The sequence below is a fragment of the Dipodomys spectabilis genome, unplaced genomic scaffold (assembly GCF_019054845.1).
Source record: "Dipodomys spectabilis isolate Male_0828 unplaced genomic scaffold, ASM1905484v1 ptg000365l, whole genome shotgun sequence".
Taxonomy (NCBI): Eukaryota; Metazoa; Chordata; class Mammalia; order Rodentia; family Heteromyidae; genus Dipodomys; species Dipodomys spectabilis.
The window spans coordinates 9,597,443-9,620,395 of NW_024871042.1; the positions used below are offsets into that span (position 1 = coordinate 9,597,443).

General features: G+C 37.0%; 1 protein-coding gene and 1 non-coding gene across 9 annotated transcripts in view; both read left to right on the top strand.

Moving 5' to 3' along the window:
* The window catches only part of Lrrfip2 (LRR binding FLII interacting protein 2), a 114,987-nt gene that overhangs the window by 34,538 nt on the left and 57,496 nt on the right, over positions 1-22,953 (top strand). For 4 of the 8 annotated variants that reach the window (XM_042666460.1, XM_042666461.1, XM_042666462.1 and 1 more), the window contains exons 4-6: positions 4,593-4,679; positions 12,279-12,335; positions 12,436-12,480. In XM_042666460.1, the coding sequence (XP_042522394.1) occupies positions 4,593-4,679; positions 12,279-12,335; positions 12,436-12,480 (189 nt within the window). Of the gene's footprint in view, positions 1-4,592; positions 4,680-7,671; positions 7,723-12,278; positions 12,336-12,435; positions 12,481-19,214; positions 19,254-21,519; positions 21,586-22,953 lie in introns of all 8 variants that reach the window. The other 4 variants (XM_042666464.1, XM_042666466.1, XM_042666459.1 and 1 more) reach the window with 3 other exon arrangements.
* On the top strand, positions 11,150-11,281 carry LOC122096162. Its single transcript, XR_006145257.1, has one exon. It is a non-coding gene; the product is annotated as a small nucleolar RNA SNORA44 (small nucleolar RNA).

Consider the following 22,953-nt stretch of genomic DNA (forward strand, 5'->3'; position numbering starts at 1 on the left):
GAGTGAACAAGATTAGCATAGTCATTGTCTTTGTGGAACTTAGATTTCGAAGGGGAAATAGCCACCAAACAAATAATTACACAATGGACAAGTTCCTCAAATTTTGAATACATTTAATAAAGTAATTTCTTTTTGTTTTGAAAATGTCACAGTCACTAACATTCTTAGAATCGAGGAAATACAGATATGCTTATTTATAACTGTTAAGTATTTTGGGAGACAAGTACAAAGTTTTATTAAAGAGTATGCCACAGGAACTTGATATATTTGAGGGGTTTGGAAAGGCATCTTTGAGTACCCTTTGATGTGCTCTTGAAAGATGAATGAACTACTTAAGGAAATGGAGTTTATTAATATAGGGAAGAGCTTTCCAGCCAGAGGATAAAACTTTTTGAGAAGAGCTTTCCAGCTAGAGAATACAAATTTTTGATAAGCTTTTGAGGCTGAAGAAGTACGGAAAGCTAAAGGACCACAATAGCTAGTATTTTATATAGTTCTTACTATGTATCCACTTCAAATGAATTTAATCTTTATGTAGACCCTATTTAGGGTTTTGACCTGTGTACTAAAAGCAATGAGGAAACGTTAAGGTTTTATGTAGGCGTGACATGGTCTGATTTGTAGTTTAGAAGGAACTTAATATAGGTTGTATGAGTATATTGCATTAGTAGTTGCAAGGAAGTGAGTCATGGATCATAGATGATTGAGGCTTGTGTAGGGTGCTGGCAATAATGGTGATTAGATTAGAGAGGTAAGAAGTTGATAGTGGAGGGTTGATAGCAAAGGAGGGATGGCTTATACATCTAAATGAATAAGAGGGAACATTAGAATGGAGGAGGGAATACTATCAATGTATGTTGGCATATATCTATGTATGGTGCCTATGAGATATCTAAATGAAGATTTTGAAAATGGGGTTTGCGAGCTCAAAGGAGACGTTTAGGCTGTCGGTAAGCATTTGAAACTTGTTAACATGTAAAAATAATGCAGCTCATTTTGGTAAGTATGGATGTAATCAACTAGAGAGGAAAATGGTAGAGTTAGAGGAAACCATTTCTTGGAGGAGTCCTAAAGAGCTCCAGGATTTCAGTGTCAAATCTAGAATATTTTGTACTTCTAACATTTTTTGAATATTTTACATATTTAGTTCAGCTTGTTCTGTGGACATTGGATTTGTCTATAAAAGTTAGTTCCACAAGAGACAGAATTACCCTTATTTAAAATTTAAAAGTGCTCTCCCTGCTGGTACTTTAAACTTCATTAACAGGAGACAGGGGTCATTGTTTTCAGTTATGAAAAAAATGTATGTAGCACTTGTGTGTATTTCTGCTTAACTTGTTGACAAGGTCTTATAGATCAGTGCAATAAAAAAATCCTCTTTTGCAATCCAGAACTTATTTTATATATATATATATATATATATATATATATATATATATATATATAATTTGTTTATTTATTTATTTGTCTGTCATGGGGCTTGAACTCAGGGCTTGGGTGCTGTCCCTGCGCTCTTCAGCTCAAGGCGAGTGCTCTACTGCTTGAGCCACAGCAGTACTTCCTGTATTCTAGTGGTTTATTGGAGATAAGAGTCTCATAGACTTTCCTGCCCGGGCTGGCTTTGAACCACGATCCTCAGATCTCAACCTCCTGAGTAGCTAGGATTACAGGCGTGAAATATGTATGTGTGTGTGTGTGTGTGTATATATATATATATATATATATATATATATATATATATATATATATATAAAATTGTAAAGATACTATACAGAGGAGTTACATGAGTACATTAATGAGTACATTTCCTATCGAGCATTGTTACCCCCTCCTTTGTTTCTCCACCTACTATCCCTTCCCTCCCCACCTCCCCAACTCCTCCCTCCCCTGCCCCTGAAGTTGTAAAGTTCGTTTTCAACATAGTGACTTGTACTTCTCATTGTTAGTGGGTCAACCTGTATCCTGTTTCAACATTTTGATATTTCAATATTTACTATCTGACTTTTTTTTTTTTTTTGCCAATCCTGGGGCTTGAACATAGGGCCAGGGCTCTATTCCTGAGCCTCTCTGTGCTCAAGGTTAGCACAATCTTACCACTTGAGCCACAGTGCTACTTCTGGCTTTTTTCTATATATGTGGTACTGAGGAATCTAACCCAGGGTTTCTTGCATGCTAGGCAAGCATTCTACCACTAAGCCACATTCCCAGCCCTCCAGAACTTATTGTTCAGTATGAGTTTTGATAAATGAAGCCAGGAATATGGTGATACCTAAAATGGTTAAAGAGATGGGGATTATGATAGCCACTAGGTTTGTTTCTAGGAGTTGGTCAACTCTTTTAAAGACAAAAAAGAAAAAGAATTTTTCCATTTCTATCTAGTTAAATTTTTTTCCTCATGGTAGTTATTAGCCAAATCCTCTGAAAGAAAATCTATATTTGTTCTAGTTTTAGTCACTTATATTTTCTTCAAATGTTATTAGTTTAGGACCTTAGCCAACTCCTGTTGAGTACAGGACTTTTCCATGACTTTTCCTTTTGCCCACTCAATCTAAGGTAGAGCAAGTGGGAGATGTGGCTGAGACACAACTCCATCTCCTGTCCTCTGGAACCCTGAACAGCCTGGCTCTGGTCACTAGTTTGAGGTAGCCAAAGTAACTCCTGTTATTTCACTGTTTCTTGATTTTTTTTTTTTCTATCTGGAATGAAGGAAGGAATATTGTGTTCCAAGACTTGGTTTTGTCTGTTTGACTAAAGCTTTTGCTGTTATGATTATTGCTATAACTATGACTGTTTGGAAAGGCATTCGGATAGCAGACTATCTTTAACATAAATGTGATGTCATTGCTGACAGAGTGCTTTTGCTACCAAAAAAGACATCATTATTATATTTATTTTACTAAAACTATGACTTACATTTTTCCCTTTGGTTTGATATTATTTGCTTGTGTTCAGACCTCAGTTTTTAACTTTACATTTCCTTTCTCATCCCAAAAGACTATTTTTTGCTGTCAAAAAGTCTTTGAATAGAAGGAAGATCTAATTGTCTGGCATCATGAAATGACTAGTCAAAATTTCTACATTTTATCTACTAACATGTTGGCATTTATGTTCAGAAAAATTTAAATATTTGTTTTCAAGTACTGAAAGCTTTAAACAAGAAGTAAACAGTAAGTTACAAGATTTAATAAAAGAAAAATGGTATCTGAGATTTTTTTTTTATTAAAGGAAGTTGTTAGGAAATGAAGCAATAATTTTTGTTAATTTGGAAATCATGGTAACAAAATAAATATTATGTTAGTCTTTCTCTTGGCCTGAGAGTTATAGAAAGATGAACAAAATTAAACATAGTAAATTCGGAGTCCTAGCTACTCGAATTAGTGTTTTTCTTGAGTGTTTCGGGGTGGGGGGAGCTGGGGCTTGAACTCGGGGCCTCATATTCTCACTTGGCTTATTTGCTCAAGGCTGACATTCTACCACTTGAGCCACACCTCCACTTATTAGTGATTCAGTTAAAAAAATTTTGATTTCAAATTTCTTGAAGTTAAAACATAATCTAATCTAGGCACTGGTGGCTCATGCCTATAATTCTAGCTATTGCAGAATATTAAGAGATGAAAATCTAGAAGGAATGAGTGTTTAGTGGTTTTAGAAATTCAGAAAAGAGAAAAGAGATAAATGTAGAAAATGTGTTTTTTCTATCATGTGAGCTGCTTTGGAGCAGAGATATAATACCTTACTCTGTATTTTTAGCTCCTAAGTAATTGATTACATATAGACTCTTGTAAACATTGCCTGATTCTTTTGTTATAAGATTTAGGCATAAATGTAACAATGTGGAAAAAAAGCAATATTGTTGTTATCAGAGGGTAATCTGAATTAGAGTTAGAAGATTTTTACGTTTTATGTGATGCATCATGTTATTTCCTCATTTTATTTATTTGATACTCTGCTCATGGCCTGAAATTCATTTGTTGTTTTTTAGTACACACTAAAGCATGAAAGTTGTGAGATGGCAGAAGGATTTTCTTTTTTTTTTTTTTTTTTTGCCAGTCTTGGGGCTTGAACTCAGGGACTGGGCACTGTCCCTGAGCTGGTTCTAACATATATTTGATTGTTTATTTTTTTGGTCCAGTCGTGGGGCCTGTACTCTGGGCCTGGATGCTGTTCCTCAGCTCTTCAGCTCAAGGCTAGCACTCTACAGCACCACTTCTGTTTTTTTCTTTTTTGCTTATATAGTGCTGAGGAATCGAACCCAGGGCCTCATGCATGCAAGGCAAGCGCTCTACCACTGAGCCACCTTCCCAGCCCCTAACTTATATATTTGAATAGATTGGCAAAGAAATGCCGGAGAAAGAACAGTGTGTAATGAGCTAAGTAAATCTGTAAAATGTATAATTAAGGCAAGCAGTTAGAGATAATGGCTAGATTTGAGATTTTGTTGTAGAAGTTGACTGACAAAGTCAGTCAAACTTAGTAATATATGATATCTTTTCTCTTTATCCCCCTTTGGAAGTTATGTTTTGTTTTCTTATCCTTAAATCTAGTATATAGATTGTTTTGTTTTGTAAAGCTGAGTTTTATATTACTTTCAGGCGGAGGCAAGGCTAGCAGCAAAACGGGCTGCCCGAGCAGAAGCAAGAGATATACGTATGAGAGAACTGGAACGACAACAAAAAGAGGTAATGTGGAGGAATAACTGTGATCCCATATATGTCTCCCTCTAACCATACTGTCTACAAGGTGAATCTGGTTCTTTTGAAACACCTTCATAGGTGGCTTTTAACAAACCACTGTAGGAAAGCAAAATAAATGTAATGCTTGTTTTTATTTTTTGTTTTTTTCTGAGTAGGGTTTAGAGCTTGAACTCAGGGTCTGGGCACTGTCCCTGAGCTCTTTTTGCTCAAGGCTAGCATTCTACCACTTTGAGCCACAGTGCTACTTCTGGTTTTCTGAGGGTTAATTAGAGATAAGAGTCTCAAGACTTTCCTGCCTGGACTGGCTTTTAACGGTGATCCTCAGATCTCAGCCTCCTGAGTAGCTAGGATTATAGGTGTGACCCACCAGTGCCTGGCGCGTAATGCTTATTTTAAATAACAGTGAACACATATATAAAACTCTTCCTATATATTTTGTTATAAATTGTTACATTGTTATAAATGCTTTACTTATATTAGCTAAAGTAGTTTTAGCTAATATAACTACTTAGCATAACCCTAAATTTCCTAGATTTGGATTATACTACTGATATGGCAAAATATTGTAAAGATATATACTATATATATACATATATATATATAGATATATATATACACATCTATATCTATATCTATATATCTATCTATATATACTATAAGATATATACTATAAGGCTTTGGTGGCTCATGCATGTTATCCTAGCTACTCAAGAAACAGATCTAAGGATTGTGGGTGGAAGCCAGACTAGGCAGAAAAGTCACTGTGAGACTCTTATGTCCAATTAACTACTTAAAAACTGGAAGTGGTGCTGTAGCTCAAAGTGGTAGAACCTTGAGCAAAAAGAGTTCAGGGGCAGAGCTGAGGCCCTGAGTTCAAACCCCACAACTGACAAAAAAGAAAAAGAAAAAAAAGCTCAAGGACAGTGCCCAGGGCCCGAGTTCAGGCCTCATGACTGGCACAAGAAATAAAAATAAAAATAAAAATTAAAAAATGTATACTATAAAATTACATATAATATACACATGGAATATAAACTACATAAGTAGATATTTATATAATATGATATGTATTCTATTTAAATTTATATTGAATACAGCTTATTGAATTTGTATGTATGCGTATGTATGTTTGCATCAGGGAGATAGACTGACAGACAGTGGGAATGGGAAGGAAATCCCCAGAATGAACTGAGTCTTTTTTTCAGAGCACCATCTATTTCTACTCTGAAAGTCATTGGATCTATATGGGATCCAGTATGTGCTTACTCACTCGCCCTCCCTCCCTTCCTTCCGTCTCTTTTTTCTTTCTCTCTCTTTCTCTCTTTCTCTGTTTCTCTCTTTCTTTCTTGTTGGTTATGGGGCTTGAATTCTGGGCCTGGATGCTGTTCCTCAGCTCTTCAGCTCAAGGCTAGCACTACCACTTGAGCCACAGCACCACTTCTGGTTTTCTGGTGGTTTGTTGGAGGTAAGAGTCTCATGGACTTTCCTGCCTGGACTGGCTTTGAACTGCAATCCTCAGATCTCAGCCTCCTGAGTAGTTAGGATTAAAGGTGTGAGCCACCAGCACCTGGCTGCTTTTTCTTTTTAAATATTCTAGTTTTTATGAAGACAGGAGAGGAAGGAATTAAAAAATGTTATATGAAAAGAATGAAATATTAAATAATATAGAAAGATTGAACAAGGGCACAAAAACTAAAGTCCTCAACTTGTAATCTTGAGTTCCAGCTGTCCTCCTTCAAAATGATCAACTTGAGGTTTTTTTTTTATTTTGTTTTGTTTTGTTTGCTGGTCTGGGCTGGAATTCAGGGCCTGGGCACTCTCCCTGAGTGTTTTCAGCTTGAGGCTAGTGCTCTACCACTGGAACCACAGCCCACTTCTGATACACATGTGTGCGTGCGTGCGTGCGTGCGTGTGTGTGTGTGTGTGTGTGTGTGTGTGTGTGTGTGAGAGAGAGAGAGAGAGAGAGAGAGAGATTGAGATTACTTGGAGATTAAGATTATTTGGAGATAAGATTCTCACATACTTTCCTGCCCAGGCTGGCTTTGAACCCCAATCGTCAGGTTCAGCCTCCTCAGTAGCTAGGATTACAGGTGTGAGCCACTGGTGCCCAGGTTAACAATTTGGTAAGTGTTGTTGTGAATACTTTGTATACTGTCATGTTTATGATATGAACATGAATTCCACTTGCAATATTACATTCCCCACTGTAAATCCTTCATTCCTGTGTGGCAATATATATTGTGACTCTTCTGGCTTGAGTGAAGCAGAACTGGATTTTTGAATGGGAAATCTTGATAGGATATGTTCAAATCAAGGCAGGAACATCACAATGAACTGCAGTTTAGCTGAAACTTATTATAATTTTGAAGCATATTTAGTAATGTAGAAAAATATTTATGTAAGAAAATGGAAGACAAAATCCTATTTTATGTTTACAAATTTAAAAAAGGATCAAAAACTACTAGAAAGAAGTGATTACTACTAATACTTTTGTTGGTTTTAATTTCCTCATGCTTTTCTGTGGTTTATTGATTTTTATTATATTTTATTATCAGAAAGCAGCAAAAGCGTTAAGTAGTAGACATATGGAAATTGGACTGATAAAAATGAAATACTCTCTTTTACCCCTTCTTTCCAACATTAACTTGGCCTGAAACTTCTCATTAAAGTACTTACCTTAAATATAGTTTCAAATATTTAATTTAGTTCTTGGCTTATAATGTAAATGTTGCCATCCATTGTCTTTAACTCATAAAAAGTAAATGAGATGGTTCTATTTGTGGTCTTCTAAATTTCAGAGAATAATGTATCTTTTTATTATTGAACATATTTAGCCCAGTCTTTCCCTACATTTTAGAAGTGTGGCTTTGAGTGACCTACCCTTGTTCTCTAGAGCAAATGTGTATTACTAAATTTAAGAATTTTTTATAATGTATAATAGGTTGAAAACCATTTTCTGAAACCTTTGCATTTATAGACCTCTCATCCTTCCTTTGACCGGAAATGGGGGCAGATTCAGAAGTGGCTGGTAGGCCAGGAATGCCTATCTTGCATGTTGTGATAAGTTGCTGAAATAATGCAATTTTGAAGTAAATATTGACTAACAGTTTGTGAACTAGGAGTGTTTGGCTTGTGTGAACTTAAAGTTCAGAGTGTATCTATCTTGTATTGTACAAATGTGTACTTGGAGTCCATCCATTTGGACTCCAAATTTGGATCCATCCCATCTGTTGGGATCAGAAGCCCTTGCTGATAGAGATTGAGTAAATAAATATGTTGTTTTCTTTTTATAGATTTATTCTTTTGTTCTTCAATTCCTACCTTCCCCTTCATCCTTCCTCCTTTGTATTTTTTTGATAGTACTCATGTTTGAACTCAGCCTTTTGTTTTTTGGCAAGATGCTCTACTGCTGAGTCAGAAGAGCCCTTTTTGTGCTGCTTATTTTTGAGATAGGTCTCACTCCTGCCTGAGTGTATGTCTGCCTATTTTTGGACTCATAGCTAGGATGACAGGCATGTTTCGCCATGCCCTCTTGTAGAGGGAATTACAGGCACATTTTACCTTTCCTGGTCTATTTTATTGAATTAACATCTTGAGGACTTTTCTGTGTAGGCTGGCCTAGAATCACAGTCCTCCAGTTCTCAGCCTCTCATGAAGCACGGGTAACAGGTTCATTTCCCTGTGGCTGGCTATGGGTTGAGAAGGCCTTAGGATCTTTTCTGCCCCATCAGGCTTCAAACTTGAATTCTTCTGTTTTTCAGAATTACAGTTGTGAGCCACAGGGTACCTAGCCTTTCTTTCCATTAAGAAAAAAAAGAGAGAGGGAAGGGAGAGGGAGAGGAGAGAGAGAGAGACCTCCAAGGAACAGAGACCACAGAGATGATCTAAGTTATCCATTTCTCTTACTATTTCAACTCTATCAACTCCTTCATAAGTCCTTTACTAGCACAACCTAATTTTTAGCTACAAAAGCAAATTGTAAACTAATAGAATGTTATTGTGGATAAATCTTAAATTTGACTTTCTTTTTCAAAGTTGATAAGTTCTTTAACTTCCTAATTGCAGGATTTTGAACTTAGTATGTGACTAGATGTAGGAAGTAGAGTATGAAACCTTAAAATCTGTGCAAACATTTGAAATTATCTATTTTTTAGGGGAAATCTCCACTAGTATTTTTATTACCAGATTCCCAAAAGGTTAAGAACCATTTGTCTTAATTGCTGTTGAACAAGCAGCTCATGGGCTACTCTAGGAAGGGAATAACCAGGGTTAAGATATTTATGACTGGGGCTGGGAAGGTGGCTCAGTGGTAGAGCGCTTGCCTTGCATGCCTGAGGCCCTGGGTTCAATTCCTCAGCACCACATAAGAAAAAAGCCGGAAGTGGCTCTGTGGCTCAAGAGGTAGAGCGCTAGCCTTTAGCTGAAGAGCTGAGGGACAGCGCCCAGGCCCAGAGTTCAGGCCCTACGATTGGACCCAAAAAAAAAAAAAGAGATATTTATGACAGTGGTAATGCTTAAAATTTGAGATTTTGTCATAGTTGTCATAATGATAACATTTTAGGAAAGAGAAAAAGATGCTTGGTAACTTAAAATTAAGTGATTCTTCATGTAAATGTTGCTTTGGAGTAAAATTTGTTTTATGTAACTGGATTATATTATTGATGATACATTAAGAGTATTTTCTGTGAGTAAGAGAAATTACTTGAAACCTAGTGGTGGTTCAGTTACTCCTCTTATTAGCCACATAGAAGGATTAGATTGGGAGGATTTTAATTTGAGGCCAGCCTGGATAGAAATGAGACCCCCTTTTCAACAAAAGGTATAGTAGTGCACATCCGTTATCCTAGAAATGATGGGAGCCTGAAATAGGCAGATAGCAGCTTCAGCATGAACCCAGCTAGGACTGGAGACCTTTAATAAAGTATTTTTTTGAGTGTTTCTAACATAATAAAAATTTGTTTTGAGCTTGATTTACTATTTTGCATGAACATATATTTTTCAAATTTCTGTTCAGAATGGTAGACATTAACATGTGTAGATAATTAAATGAAAATTGACTAAAATTAAATATAATTTAGTTTCTCAGTTGCACCTCCAGCATTGCAAGTGCTCAATAGCCGTATGTGGTTAGTGGAGCACCATATTAGAGAGAGCGCATATAAGGGATATTTCTGTTGTCACAGAAAGTGCTATTGGACAGCTTATTTATGACTTGTTTCAGCTAGGTGACTCACATGGAATTTACATTTTACTGCCGTAGTCTACTGAAGTCTTCTTAGGCCAAATACTCACATTGAATTTAAAAGCTGTTTAAGGTATATCAGCATTTAATAAAGTATTTTAATTTAGAATTTTTTTTTTTTTTTGGGTCCGGTCGTGGGGCCTGAACTCTGGGCCTGGACGCTGTCCCTCAGCTCTGCAGCTCAAGGCTAGCACTCTACCACTTGAGCCACAGCACCACTTCCGGCTTTTTCCTTTTTGCTTATGTGATGCTGAGGAATCGAACCCAGGGCCTCAGGCATGCAAGGCAAGCGCTGTACCACTGAGCCACCTTCCCAGCCCTAGGATTTTTTTTTTTAAACACAAGATTTTTTTTTTAGTGGTATTGGGGCTTGAATTCAGGGTTTTGTACTTACTAGTTAAGCCCTCAGTCTTTTTTTTTTTTTGTCAGTCGTGGGGCTTGAACTCTGGGCCTGGGCCTGGGCCTGGGCACTGTCCCTGAGCTCTTCAGCTCAAGGTGAGCACTCTACCACTTGAGCCACAGTGCCACTTTTGGTTTTCTGGTGGTTTATTGGAGACAAGAGTTTCATGGACTTTCCTGCTGGGGCTGGCTTTGAACTGTGATCCTCAGATCTAGCCTCCTGAGTAACTAGGATTTTAGGTGTGAGCCACTAGCACTCGGCTCAGTCTTTGTTTTTTAAACAAACTTACATAACTTTTTACATATATATATGTATATATATATATATATATACATATATATATAAAAATTATGTTCTTTTTCTTTCTTTTTTTTGGCTTGAACTCAGGATCGGGGTGCTGTCCCTGAGCTTCTTTTGCTTAAGGCTAGCACTCTACCAGCGCCAGTTGGAGCTTTTTCTGAGTAGTTTATTGAAGATAAGAGTTTCACACTTTCCTGCCCAGGCTGGTTTTGAACTGCGATCCTCAGATCTCAGCCTCTTGAGTAGCTAGGATTACAAGTGTGAGCCACAGGCGCCCAACTCAAAATATGTATTTCTTCTTAGTAGTTTTGTTATATTAACAACAGTTAAGTCTCATTCCTTAGTAGTTCTATTAACTTCCTAGAACGGTGGGACAAAAAAAGTTTTTTTTTAATGAGCACAAAATTTTAACTTTTTTTGTAGCAATATATAATTTCCTTAAATACATCTATTACATTTCCTGCCTTGCATAAATTAACATTCACAGAGAAAGGAAGACATATGCATCATAGATAGCATGTTGCTAAGGACTGTGGCTGGTTGTTGCCATGGGATCTCTAATGGCTTGTGAGAACAAAATTGAAGACTTTGACAGCTCAGATAAGCACAACACCTGTAGCAGCTAAACATGACTTTTCTATAATGTATTATTAGCACTTGGACTAGAAGCCTTTAGTTAGAGTACTGGTTTCTCTTAAGATTCCTGGTAGTGTGATAATAAAGAGTATCTGTGTATGTCTGGAGCTTTATTTCAGACTAAGATCTAATATATATAATTGGTAAAACAATCTTATCTAAGTATCAGTCTGTGGTGTTGGGAGAGAAACATCACATGAAGGAAGAGGCAGGCAAAAAGACAAGTTATTTTAATTGAAAACAGCTCGGCAAGTAGAAATTTCTTTGCTAATGTTATATCTAGTGTTCAGCTATAATGATAGATAATCAATAAAAAGCTGAAAATGGTTTTTTTTTTTTTTTTTTTTTTTTACAAAATAAGCATTTACCTTTTATTTTGTCTGTATTGGGGTTTGAACTTGGCCTTGTGTTTGCTAGGCAGGCAGTCTACAAATGTACCAAGCATCTACATTTAATGTGGAGCTCAATATCTGTTAAGCATAGTGGTTTATTTTTATTTTTATTTTTTTAGTGGTTTATTTTTATCTTGGTATATTGTACCTTCTTGGATGGAGATATATATATATATATATAAAATACAATCATTGCTCAGCCATACATACAACTGATAAAATAAAAACATTGTGAGGGTCTGGGAAGGTGGCTCAGTGGTAGAGTGCTTGCCTTGGATGCATGAGGCCCTGGGTTCGATTCCTCAGCTCCACATAAGCAGAAAAAGCCGGAAGTGGTGCTGTGGCTCATGTGGTAGAGCACTAGTCTTGAGCTGAAGAGCTGAGGGGTAGTGTCCAGACCCAGAGTTTAGGCCCCACAACTGCCAAAAAACAAAACGTGAAGATTATTTCTACTTTCTTTCTAACCAAAGCATGCAAGTGCTTTTTGAAGCTGTCTGTACATACTTGTTCTAAAAAATGTATATTGCCATGCTGCTGAGTGTTCTTGTTTCCTTGTTCAGAGGAGTAGCTGTCTGTTCATTGATTAACTTTGCGTGAATTTTCTCCTTTCTCAGGAAGAATCGGAAAGGGCCAGGTATTCCCACCGGTCTAGTCATCATCGTCCTTATCTGGTTTGTAATAACGTATAAACTTGCCCCTACTATTTTTCCTCATTGACTTAGTGAAACCACTCACAAACTTTTACTATTGTTTTATTTTTATTTTTATCAGGGAGTTCAGGATACATTGTCGATTCGAAGTCTTGGCAGCCACTGGGTTGGTATTTGTTTAAAAACTTCAATAGCAAAGCTTATATGTGTGAGCTTTCTTCAGAATCAACAGTACCTGAACAATTGGACAGTGCTTATTTTTTGGCTTTATGAAAAATGTAGAAAATAGTCCCAAAGATATTTATTTGGGAAGTGATGATTTTTCTCTAATTATTAAAATCTTGAATATTTTCATTTATTATGTTCATTCTCTTTTTTTATTGAAGGACCTTTGATTTCAGAACAATCACAAAATAATAAGATTGATTTTATAGAATAACAGCTGCTTGGTTCTAATTTAGATTTACACTATATTAATATCTTTAAAAACTTAATAAGTAATTTTGGGGCTTTCTGGATGAATTACAATTTTATTACATGGAAAGATTGAATTATTGATTTGAAAAATTCATTGCTTGTTATATGCATTGGAATTATGCCTTGATGTTTTGAGTAACATTTTATTGAATATTCTAGTTTTTAGCATAGCTTGTTATTTAATGATAAAAGAGAATTTGCTTTTTAAAGGCTTACATATTGTGATTTCTCTCTGTCTCTTTCTCTCTCACACTCTTTTTCTCTCTTTCTCTTTTTCTCTTTTTGGTGCCAGTCCTGGGGTTTGAACTTAGGGGTTGAGCATTCTCCCTGAGCCTTTTTGCTCAAAATTAGTACTCTACCACTTAACCCACTACTCCACTTCTAGCTTTTTGGCCCTTAATTGGAGATAAGAATCTCACAGACTTTACTGCTTAGGCTGGCTTCAAAACCATGATTCTTAGAACTCAGCCTCGAGTAGCTAGGATTACAGAAGTGAGCCATCACACTTGGTGATTTCTCATTTCTTAAAAAAATCATTCAGTAAACTTTAAAACAATATTTTTTTTTTCCGACCATGGGACTTGAACTCAGGGCTGGAGCATCGTCCCTGAGCTTTTTGCTCAAGGTTAGTACTCTACCACTTTGAGCCATGACTCCACTTCCATTCTTTTTTTTTTTTTGGTCTGTCGGTCGTGGGGCTTGAACTCTGGACTTGGGCACTATCCCTCAGCTCTTCAGCACAAGGCAAGCGCTCTACCACTTGAGCCACAGCGCCACTTCTGGTTTTCTGGTGGTTTATTGGAGGTAAGATTCTCACTGACTTTCCTCCCAGGGCTGGCTTTGAACTGTAATCCTCAGATCTCAGCCACCTGAGTATGTAGGATTAATTACAGGTGTGAGTCGCTGATGCCTGGCTGTGTGGAGTCTTTTGAGGAACCTCCATACTGCATTCCAGAGTGGTTGAACAAGTTTAGTCCCACCAACAATGCAGTAGGGTTCCCTTTTGGCCACATCCCCGCCAACATCTATTGTTATTAGATTTCTTGATTATAGCCATTCTAACTGCTGGGGTGAGGTGGAATCTCAATGTTGTTTTGATTTCCATTTCTTTTATGGCTAGAGAAGTTGAGCATTTCTTCATGTGTCTATTGACCATTCTTATTTCCTCTTCAAAGAAATTTCTCTTTAAGTCTTTAGCCCACTTATCAATCAGGCAGTTGTTTCTTTGAGGATTAGCTAAAGAAGTGAAGGGCCTCTATGATGAAAACTTTAAAATCCTGAAAAAGGAAATTAAAGCAGAACTAAGGAAGTGGAAAACCTCCCAGGCTCTTGGATTAGGAGGATTAACATCGTGAAAATGGCAATATTGCCAAAGGCTATCTACAAATTCAATGTGATACCTATCAATATCCCAACCTCATTCTTCAATGAAATAGAAGAAGCAACCTCAAAATTCATATGGAACAATAAAAGACCCCCAAATAGCAAAAACAATCCTTAGCAGAAAGAACAGTGCTGGAGGAATATCAGTACCAAACTTCAAACTCTACTACAAAGCCATAGTAATCAAAACAGCTTGATACTGGTACAAGAGCAGACCTGAGGACCCAGAAATAAATCCACAGACCTATAGCCACCTAATCTTCGATAAGGGAGCCAAAAAAATAGAATGGAAGAAAGACAGCCTCTTCAGTAAATGGTGCTGGCAAAATTGGTTAAACACTTGTAGAAAACTAAAGCTAGATTCTTATGTATCACCCTACACCAGAATCAACTCCAAATGGATCAAAGACCTCGAAGTCAAAGCAGACACCCTGAAAATATTATAAGGATTAGGAGAAATTCTAGGGCTCCTTGGCACAGGCCAGAATTTTCGAAATTTTCTTAATAAAGACCCAGAAACAACAAATCAAAGAAAGGTTGGACAAATTGGATTGCATGAAACTGCAGAGCTTATGCATGGCAAAGGACATAGCTAGCAAGATCAATAGAAAGCCCCACGGATTGGGAGAGGATCTTCACTAGCCATACAATGGACAAGGGCCTCATCTAAAATATTCTTAGAACTCAATAAATTAAATCCCCCATCTTTGCCTCTTAGCCTCCTGAGTATTGTGTTTCTCTTTCTGTCTCTCTCCCCATCTTTCTCCTCCCGCTCTTCCTCTCCCTCTCCCCCTCTTCCCTTCTCCCTCTCTCCCTCTTCCTCCCTGTCTTCCTCTCTCCATCTCTCTCTCTCCCTCCCTCACCCTTCCCTCTCTCTCCCTTATTCTCCTCCCCTCCCTCTACCCTCCTTCGCCTTTCCCCCTTTTCCTCTTACCCCGCTCTTGTTAGGATGTCAAAGGCTTAAGATGTAGCCAGTATAGAACACTTGTCTTGTATGTGCCTTGCCCAGGGTCCATCCCTGTACTACAAAAAGAAAAAGATGAGTATGAGAACTTGAAGATTAATAAGTTTTACACCCTATAAGATAGTATTTTACTACCTGTGAGTTTATGTATTAAATATACTAAAGATGTTTAGGCTTTGCTAGAAGTAAAGCTGAAAGCTTACTGTTAACATTATTTCAAAGAAATACTGTTGTTAATTTTTAAGTACTTACCAGACTCTTTGTTTGTGTACCAGGGGTTGGACTTGAATAGGCTAAACATACTCTACCACTGAATTATATCCTTAGCCCCTGATTAATTGCTTTTTGAAATAATATTATCATTTCCATTAAGCTGAATTTTAAGTCAACTTTTATCCTCAGTAAAAATGATGGACTATTATATTGTTCTAAAATTTTTTACATTTAAACATGTAATTATAAGGTTCTATTATTTGCTAGTTATTTTTAATTTAATTTTTTTGTGCTCTTGGTTGGCTGTTTTTGCTCAAGGCTGGCACTCTACCACTTGAGCCATACTTTCACTTCCTGTATTAAAATTTTTTTATGAGCTATGTATTAAAAGTTATTAAACAAGCTGGGTGTTAGTGGCTTACACCTGTAATCATAGCTATTCAGAAAGCTGAGCTCTGAGGATCACAGTTTGAAGCCAGTCCTGGCAGGAAAGTCCATAAGGCTCTTAACTCCAATTAACCACCAGGAAACTGGAAATGGATCTGTAGCTCAAAGTGGTAGAGCATCAACCTTGAGCAAAAAGAAAAGCTCAGGGACAGCTCCCAGGCCCAGTTCAAGCCCCATGACTAACTAAAAAAAAAGTCCTTAAATATTCAGAACATTTATTTGGTATATGAGCAATAGTGGTATCTGGCTATTAATCAGATACATTTATGGTTTTATGACTTATTTTTAGTGTGTTGAATTTTCCTTTTGTCTAGTTAGCATTCAGATATTACTTTGTTGAAAGTAACTTGCCAGACACTATTTGGGCTACAAACATTTCCTTAAAGAATAAAATGCTATACTTAACCTCAAGTGATTTTACAGCTGGGTAAGAAAAGAGTGAGGAGTATAAGAAAAATGTCAAAGTCACTATCTGCCTATTTGTAGGTGACTATAGAGGTGAGATTGATCCCTGCTCTATTGACAAAGCCTCTTAACTCAAAAGAATATGATGAGCCGTGCACTCGTGGCTCATGCCTGTAATTCTAGCTATTCAGGAGACTGAGATCTAAAGAGCACAGTTTGAAGCCAGCCAGAAAAGTCTGTGAGACTTACTCCCGAAAAAGCTGGAAGTGGAGCTGTAGCTCAAATGGTAGAGTGCCCAGCCTTAAGCTAAAACAAAAACAAAAACAAAACCACACAAAAAACTAAGAGACAGCACTCAGGCCCTGAGTTCAAGCCCCAGCCCTAGTATTTTAAAAACAACAACAAAAGACTTATGAATTGGTATAAAGAATAAATTGATTTTCTGCGAGGAAAGTGCAGCAATAATAACAGAATGGGGTCTTATCAATATCAAGTTTTAATACTTATATTGGTTGTGTGAATTTTTTGGGTAATTTTACCAGGAACTATACACCAAGTAACTACACCAAGAAAATAAGAAGGTGGTGGTCGGGGATGCTCAGTGGGAATAAGTGAGGTGAATTTGATCAGAGTATATTATATGCATGTGTGGAACTATGATAATGTAACCCAGTTGTGCAGCAAATATATACAAATAAAAATGTACAACAAAAGAAATAGCTTTTTTTTTGAGAAACATCTTACAAATGCTTGGTCACTGGTTTGTATACTGAAAGAGAAGACATTAAGGTAGAGTACTAAAATTAGAAAATAATGAAATGGTTTTGAATCACAGTGAGGACAATTTTTCTTTTTGGCCAGTCCTGGGGCTTGAATCCTGCCTGGGCTGAGGCGCTATCCCTGAGCTTCGTTTGCTCAAGGCAAGTACTCTACCACCTGAGGCACAGTGCCACTTCTGGCTTTTTTTGAGTAGTTTATTGGAGATAAGGGTCTCATGGAGCTTCCTGCCCGGGTTGGCTTTGAACTGTGATCCTCAGATCTCAACCTCCTGAGTAGCTAGGATAATAGGCATGAGCCACCAGCTGTTTCTTTTTGGCAGAGATTTTTAAAAACTGATTGTCTATCTATCTATCTATCTATCTATCTATCTATCTATCTATCTATCTATCTATCTATCTATCTATCTCTATTTTGTCTGTTTCCATCCATCAATCTAGTTGCTACTTATGTGGTATTTCTATCTATCTCCATCCATCAATATAGTTGCTATTTATATGGTATTAATATAATTATATTAATATAATTTTGACATGTAATTTTTAAAACATACTTATAATTTTTATTTTGTTATCTACTATACTGTTTTAATTTCTGAAGAGCTCATCAAAGGATATTCCTGGGACACATTGGAGCAGAGCCAGTATACCCAAAAGGAGAGATGTGATGGTGTGTAGTGAAGAAAAATGTATTGAGTTTTATGCACTTATTGTTGATTTTCAGTGTCCTTGATGATTGTTTAACAGGCACAGTCTACTAAAAACTGACACTTTCTAGACTTTATAGCTTGCATGTTGTACTTTACTTTTTTTTCTTCATATTCTAGGGCTTTCACAGAAAGCTTCATGTTTGTTAGTTAGGTGCTCAACCACTTGAGCCATTCAGTCAACTACTTTTTTTTTTCCTGTTTTGTTTCCCTGTGAATACCTTTAGGCAAGTTTGTTAGAGTTAACTTTTTTTTTTTTTTTTTTCCATGTCTTTCTTTTTCGTTGCCAGTATTGGGGCTTGAACTCAGGGCATAGGTGCTGGTCCCGAGCTTTTTTGCTCAAGACTGAGACTATACCACTGTGATCTTTCTAGTTGTGCTTCCCTGTATTGCTGGGAATGACAGCTGTGTATCACTGTGCCTAGTCTTTATGCTTCTTTAGTAGCTGTTCTACCATGCCTAGCCATTGAGATAGATTGAGTTTTGTCCCATCACACCCCTTTACTAGCCTGCAATTCCTTTTCCTCTTCCAAGGAAGTGTCCCTATTTTGATTCTGCAATTATTCTCTTTAAAGTTTTATTGTGTTATTTGTTCTTGCCTCATTGGCTGTGTATTCCTTGCTTTTCTCTTTTTTTTAATTGTGGAAAGTGATGATGCAGAATAACATCTAGTGACATCTTTGATTATAGAATATTTAGAGTGTTTTGTGCTACAGTGTACTAAGATGTTACAGTAATCTTTTAATTTTTAAGTTTTTTTGTTGATACTACATTTGAACTCAGGATCCTACATTTAGTAGGCAAGTGTTTTACTACTTAGGCAGTACTTCCAGTTCATATTAGTACTGGAAAAAAAAAAAGGAGGGGGAAGATTGGAGACATACCAGTGTTTTTTTAGAGGATTCTTGCTATGATGCTCAGGCTGGTCTCAAACTTGAAAATTTTTCTCTCAGCCTCCAGAGTAGCAGGAACTATAGGTATAGACCACCATGTCCGACACTCTGTGTAAAGTTCTATTTATTCATCTCATTCATTCATTTCATTCATTTACTTATTCAGTATTGGGGCTGCAACCCAGGACCTATGCAGGTGCTTTACCACTTGAGCCATGCCCCCAGCCCTCACATGCAGGTTTTTTTTGTTGTTGGTGGTGGTGGTGGCCATGGGGCCTGAACTCTGGGCCTGGGCATTGTCCCTCAGCTCTACAGCTCAAGGCTAGTGCTCTACCACTAGAGCCACAGCTCTACTTCCTGCTTTTTCTGCTTATGTGGTGCTGAGGAATCGAACCCAAGGCAAGCACTGAATCACCTTCCCAGCCCCCTCACACGCAGTTTAAACATACAGTTTAGTAATAATTAATAATAGGAAGGAGTGGGAAGAAGCATTTTTATTTCAAATTTAATAGCTTTTGTGATTAATGGTTTTTGCATTTAAAGTAGTGCTATATTTTTAATAATTGCAAATGTTCTTTTTATTTGTATCCTGACTTTGGAAATAAAATCAACTTTTGCATTTTTCTGAATTCCAGTATGATAATCTCAAGGATAGATCAAGAGTTTCATCATTTGTATGTAGTGCATGACTTTAAGCATGGACTTTTACCTATTGTTGCTAATCAGATTATGACTAACTTTATTCATGGGTTTTGTTACAGTTTTTGGAGGTAAATGTGTGGCTAATAAGGCAACAACTATTGTTTTGTAATTTTTTTCTTGTGATTAAGTGATTACATAAATTTGACAGTATTGTGAGATAGTGATACTTAAAGTCAAACACATTCTAACCTTCATGGGGCAGATTGTCTTTAATCGCGGTCTATAAAGTTTGTGAATTCTGTGAGCTTTGACAATACAGTTATTTCTTCCACATAGGGTGGTGATATCTACAATTCTTTCCTTTTACTCAGTGTCAGCTGTACCCTCTTTTCCTCTCATTCTTGTTTTGCAATTTTGGCGTAATTTATGATTTGGATAATTTCCCTATAGAATTTTAGAATCAGAGCTGAAGATGTGTCTTAGTGGTAGAATGCTTTACCTGTGTGTGGCTGCAGGTTTGATCCCCAGCACTAGTAGTGAAAATCCCCAAAAATCCCCAGCAAAACTTTAAAATGGATAGAAGTCTAATGTAAGAGCTAGAACTTCAGGGTTAGATGAATTATTTGCTTACCTGTTCCCAAAGTTTGGTAGTAATATCTTTTCCTGTGGTGCTGAGCCACCCAGCTGACATATGCCCGCCCCTTCCCTCTCTTCTCTTCTCTTTCCCTATCTCTCTTGTCTCTCCTTTTTTTTTTTTTTGCTACTATTGAGGTTGAACTCAGGGTATGGGTGCTGTCCCTAACCTTCTTTTTGCTCAAGGCTGGTACTCAACCATTTGAGCTACAACTCCACTTCTAGGCTTTTGCTGCTTAATTGGAGAGTTGTCTTTTGAACTTTGCTGCCTGGGCTGGCTTCGAACTTCAATCTTCAGATCTCAGTTTCCTTGGTAGCTAGGATTAGAGTCATGAGTCACCAACACGTAGTTCTTTTCTTTTTTGAGAGCCATATTTCTGCTACAGCAGCACATGTGGTTTCATGTTATATGTTACAAGCTAGCAGGTGTGAGGTGGCTAGACAAAATATGTATGGTGACATGTACAGCGATAGCTGACACTTGAGACATCATTGATGTCTCAACATTTTGGCTTGATTTGTCATGTTATATTTATGAAGAAAGTTAAGCAGTAGCCTGTGTTTTTTGTGTGTGTGAATATTATATTAGTATATTGCCACTGTTTGTAAAATGTTTACAGTTATTTATGAAATGAAACACATATTGGACTAGGTGTAGTAGTGCACACATGTGTGTAATCAGGAGTGATAGAAGGGCCAGCCCTGAGGAAAAATATGAGACCTTATCTGAAAAAAACTAAAGCAAAAAGGAGGGTTGAAGGTGTAACTCAGTGGTAAAGTACCTGCCTAGTAAGTGCAGAGTCCTGAGTTCAAACTTCAATACTTAAAAAATATAAAAGGAAAAAAAGAAAAACAAATTTTAAGGAACAGCAAATGTTAATTTTCATGATTTAGCTATGCATGTGTGATGGTTTTTCTAGAACAGAGAGTCTGTTATTGCTTGGGCTATTGATAGGCTACTTTTATAGGTATATATTCTCTTCAGGTGAGCATTACATACCCATTTTGGATCTCTTGCATACCAGTTAATCTGTTTAGCAGTATTACTACTTTTTGTCTTTTTATACTCATGACTTTCTACTCCTAGAACTTAGGCATTTAGACAATCTTTAAAAGACCCTTCTAGAAGATATTATTCAGTAATTCTACTGCTACACTTGACAGACCATACCATGTCTTATGATTTCTTCCGCATCAGAACATACTGTAGGACCTCTAACTTGAGGAGTATCATCTTAGATAGTAAAATGCTCTATGTTCATGTTCTTTATTTTCTCAATCTTGCTTTTGACATGTAGATAAGAAGACTATAGGAGATACAGACTCACTTATCTGAAACTTCATAAAGGAGATAAGGGATTTTAGTAGGATATAGGGCAAAGGTCCACACAAACATCATCTGGTTCTAAGTCCAAATGAGTTTTTTTGTTTTGTTTTTTGTTTTTAAGCTGTCCAGACACTAAGCTGGCATGGGGAGGCAGGGGAGAATGATGTGTAGAGAGCTCACATAAATTGGCTATGCAAGTGCAATGAATTACTTACTAAACAGTGGGAAATGGATCGCATGTAGACTATCTCAAACAATCCTGTATGTGTAATTTTAAGATGAATTTTATTTTAAAAAATTGCACTGTGTGATCATTAACTTAAACTATTTACTTCTAGAATCATTCCTCTTACAGTTCCTCTTATGGGAAGAAGAGATATTCTGGTTCACCTAAAGACCCATTGGTTAGTTCTGTTGTGTCTTGTATCATAGTTGTTACTTTTAGGTAACTTAATAAATTATGACTGCTTCAGTGTACTTTTAAGGCATCATTGAAACTCTCTATGCTGAAAATGACTGATAAGAACCTTACTAAAATAATTTGGTTCTATTTGCAGATTCAATAGCAAATTAACATATGCTAACCCTAAAAGCTAGTTAAATTAGTAAGGTCTCTTGAAAAGCTCATCATTTATGAACTGTCCTTGATTGAATAGATTCAGTGAAATTTTTTATTTAGGACCATGGAATGTATTTTCTGATAGAAACAATAAAGTATATAAGGGTAGAATTGTATGGGATAGAACACAGAGCCTTGTGCTTGCAAGGCAGCACTTTGCCATTTGAGATTCCCTCCCCCCCCCCCCCCCCCTGCCCCCCAGCCCCTTAAACTCCTTAAACTCCTGGCTCTTCCTTCTGAGTTACAGTTGGGATTCCTGGTGTGAATCACCTCCACCACTGGCCACTTAACAGCAAACTCAATATAATGTAATGAACGGTTGAATAATATGCTTTTTATTCCAGTCACCTTGCTGTTTACTTCTGTGGGAGACAAATGCTATGAAATACTGTGGACACTAGCAATACCTTCTTCCTGCTCTATTGCCACAGTACTGGCAGTATAGTCCCAAGGTCCCTATTAATTCAGGATTTCTGTGAGAGAAATGTGTAGGGGGTGATGGAAGCGGGGGGGTGACTGTTAGTAGAAGGGATGAGGGAAGAAGGGATATAACTGAAGGAAGAGGTCTTGGCAGATGAGGTATTAGGAATTGTGAAGAAAGATGAATCATGGTACCTAGCTGAGAGTGTGAATGGGCAATTCTGTAGGAAGTCAAGGCCAAGAGTAGAAGAAGGGTAGTAGTTAGGAGTATCCTTGATTACAGTGTCAGTAGTGGAGACTTACATTTTTAATCTTGAATGAAAAAAGGATGGCAGAGAAGCTGGGAAGAAGTTTTATAGGTGATTGATTTTATTCAGGTAACCACATTTATTCAGGTAACCACATTTATATGGAATGGTCTGCCTTAGTTTATAGCTCAAACTGTATTTAATGCCTTCCTTTTTTCCTCTTCTCATAATCTAATTTGACCAATTTCTTTTGACAATAGTACTGAGAAAGTTGGTAACAAATAATTCTAATCATTTTTTGCCAAATGGATTATAAAAATAGTAATTCTTTAGTTGTCTTAGATTCTTAATTAGAGCATGAGAATAAATCACCTATTTCCATTTCATTTTATCTGAATGCTTGTCTTATTTAGTTTGTCAGTCGTGGGCTTGAACTCTGGGCCTGGGTGCTGTTCTTGAGCTCTTCAGCTCAAGGCAAGTGCTCT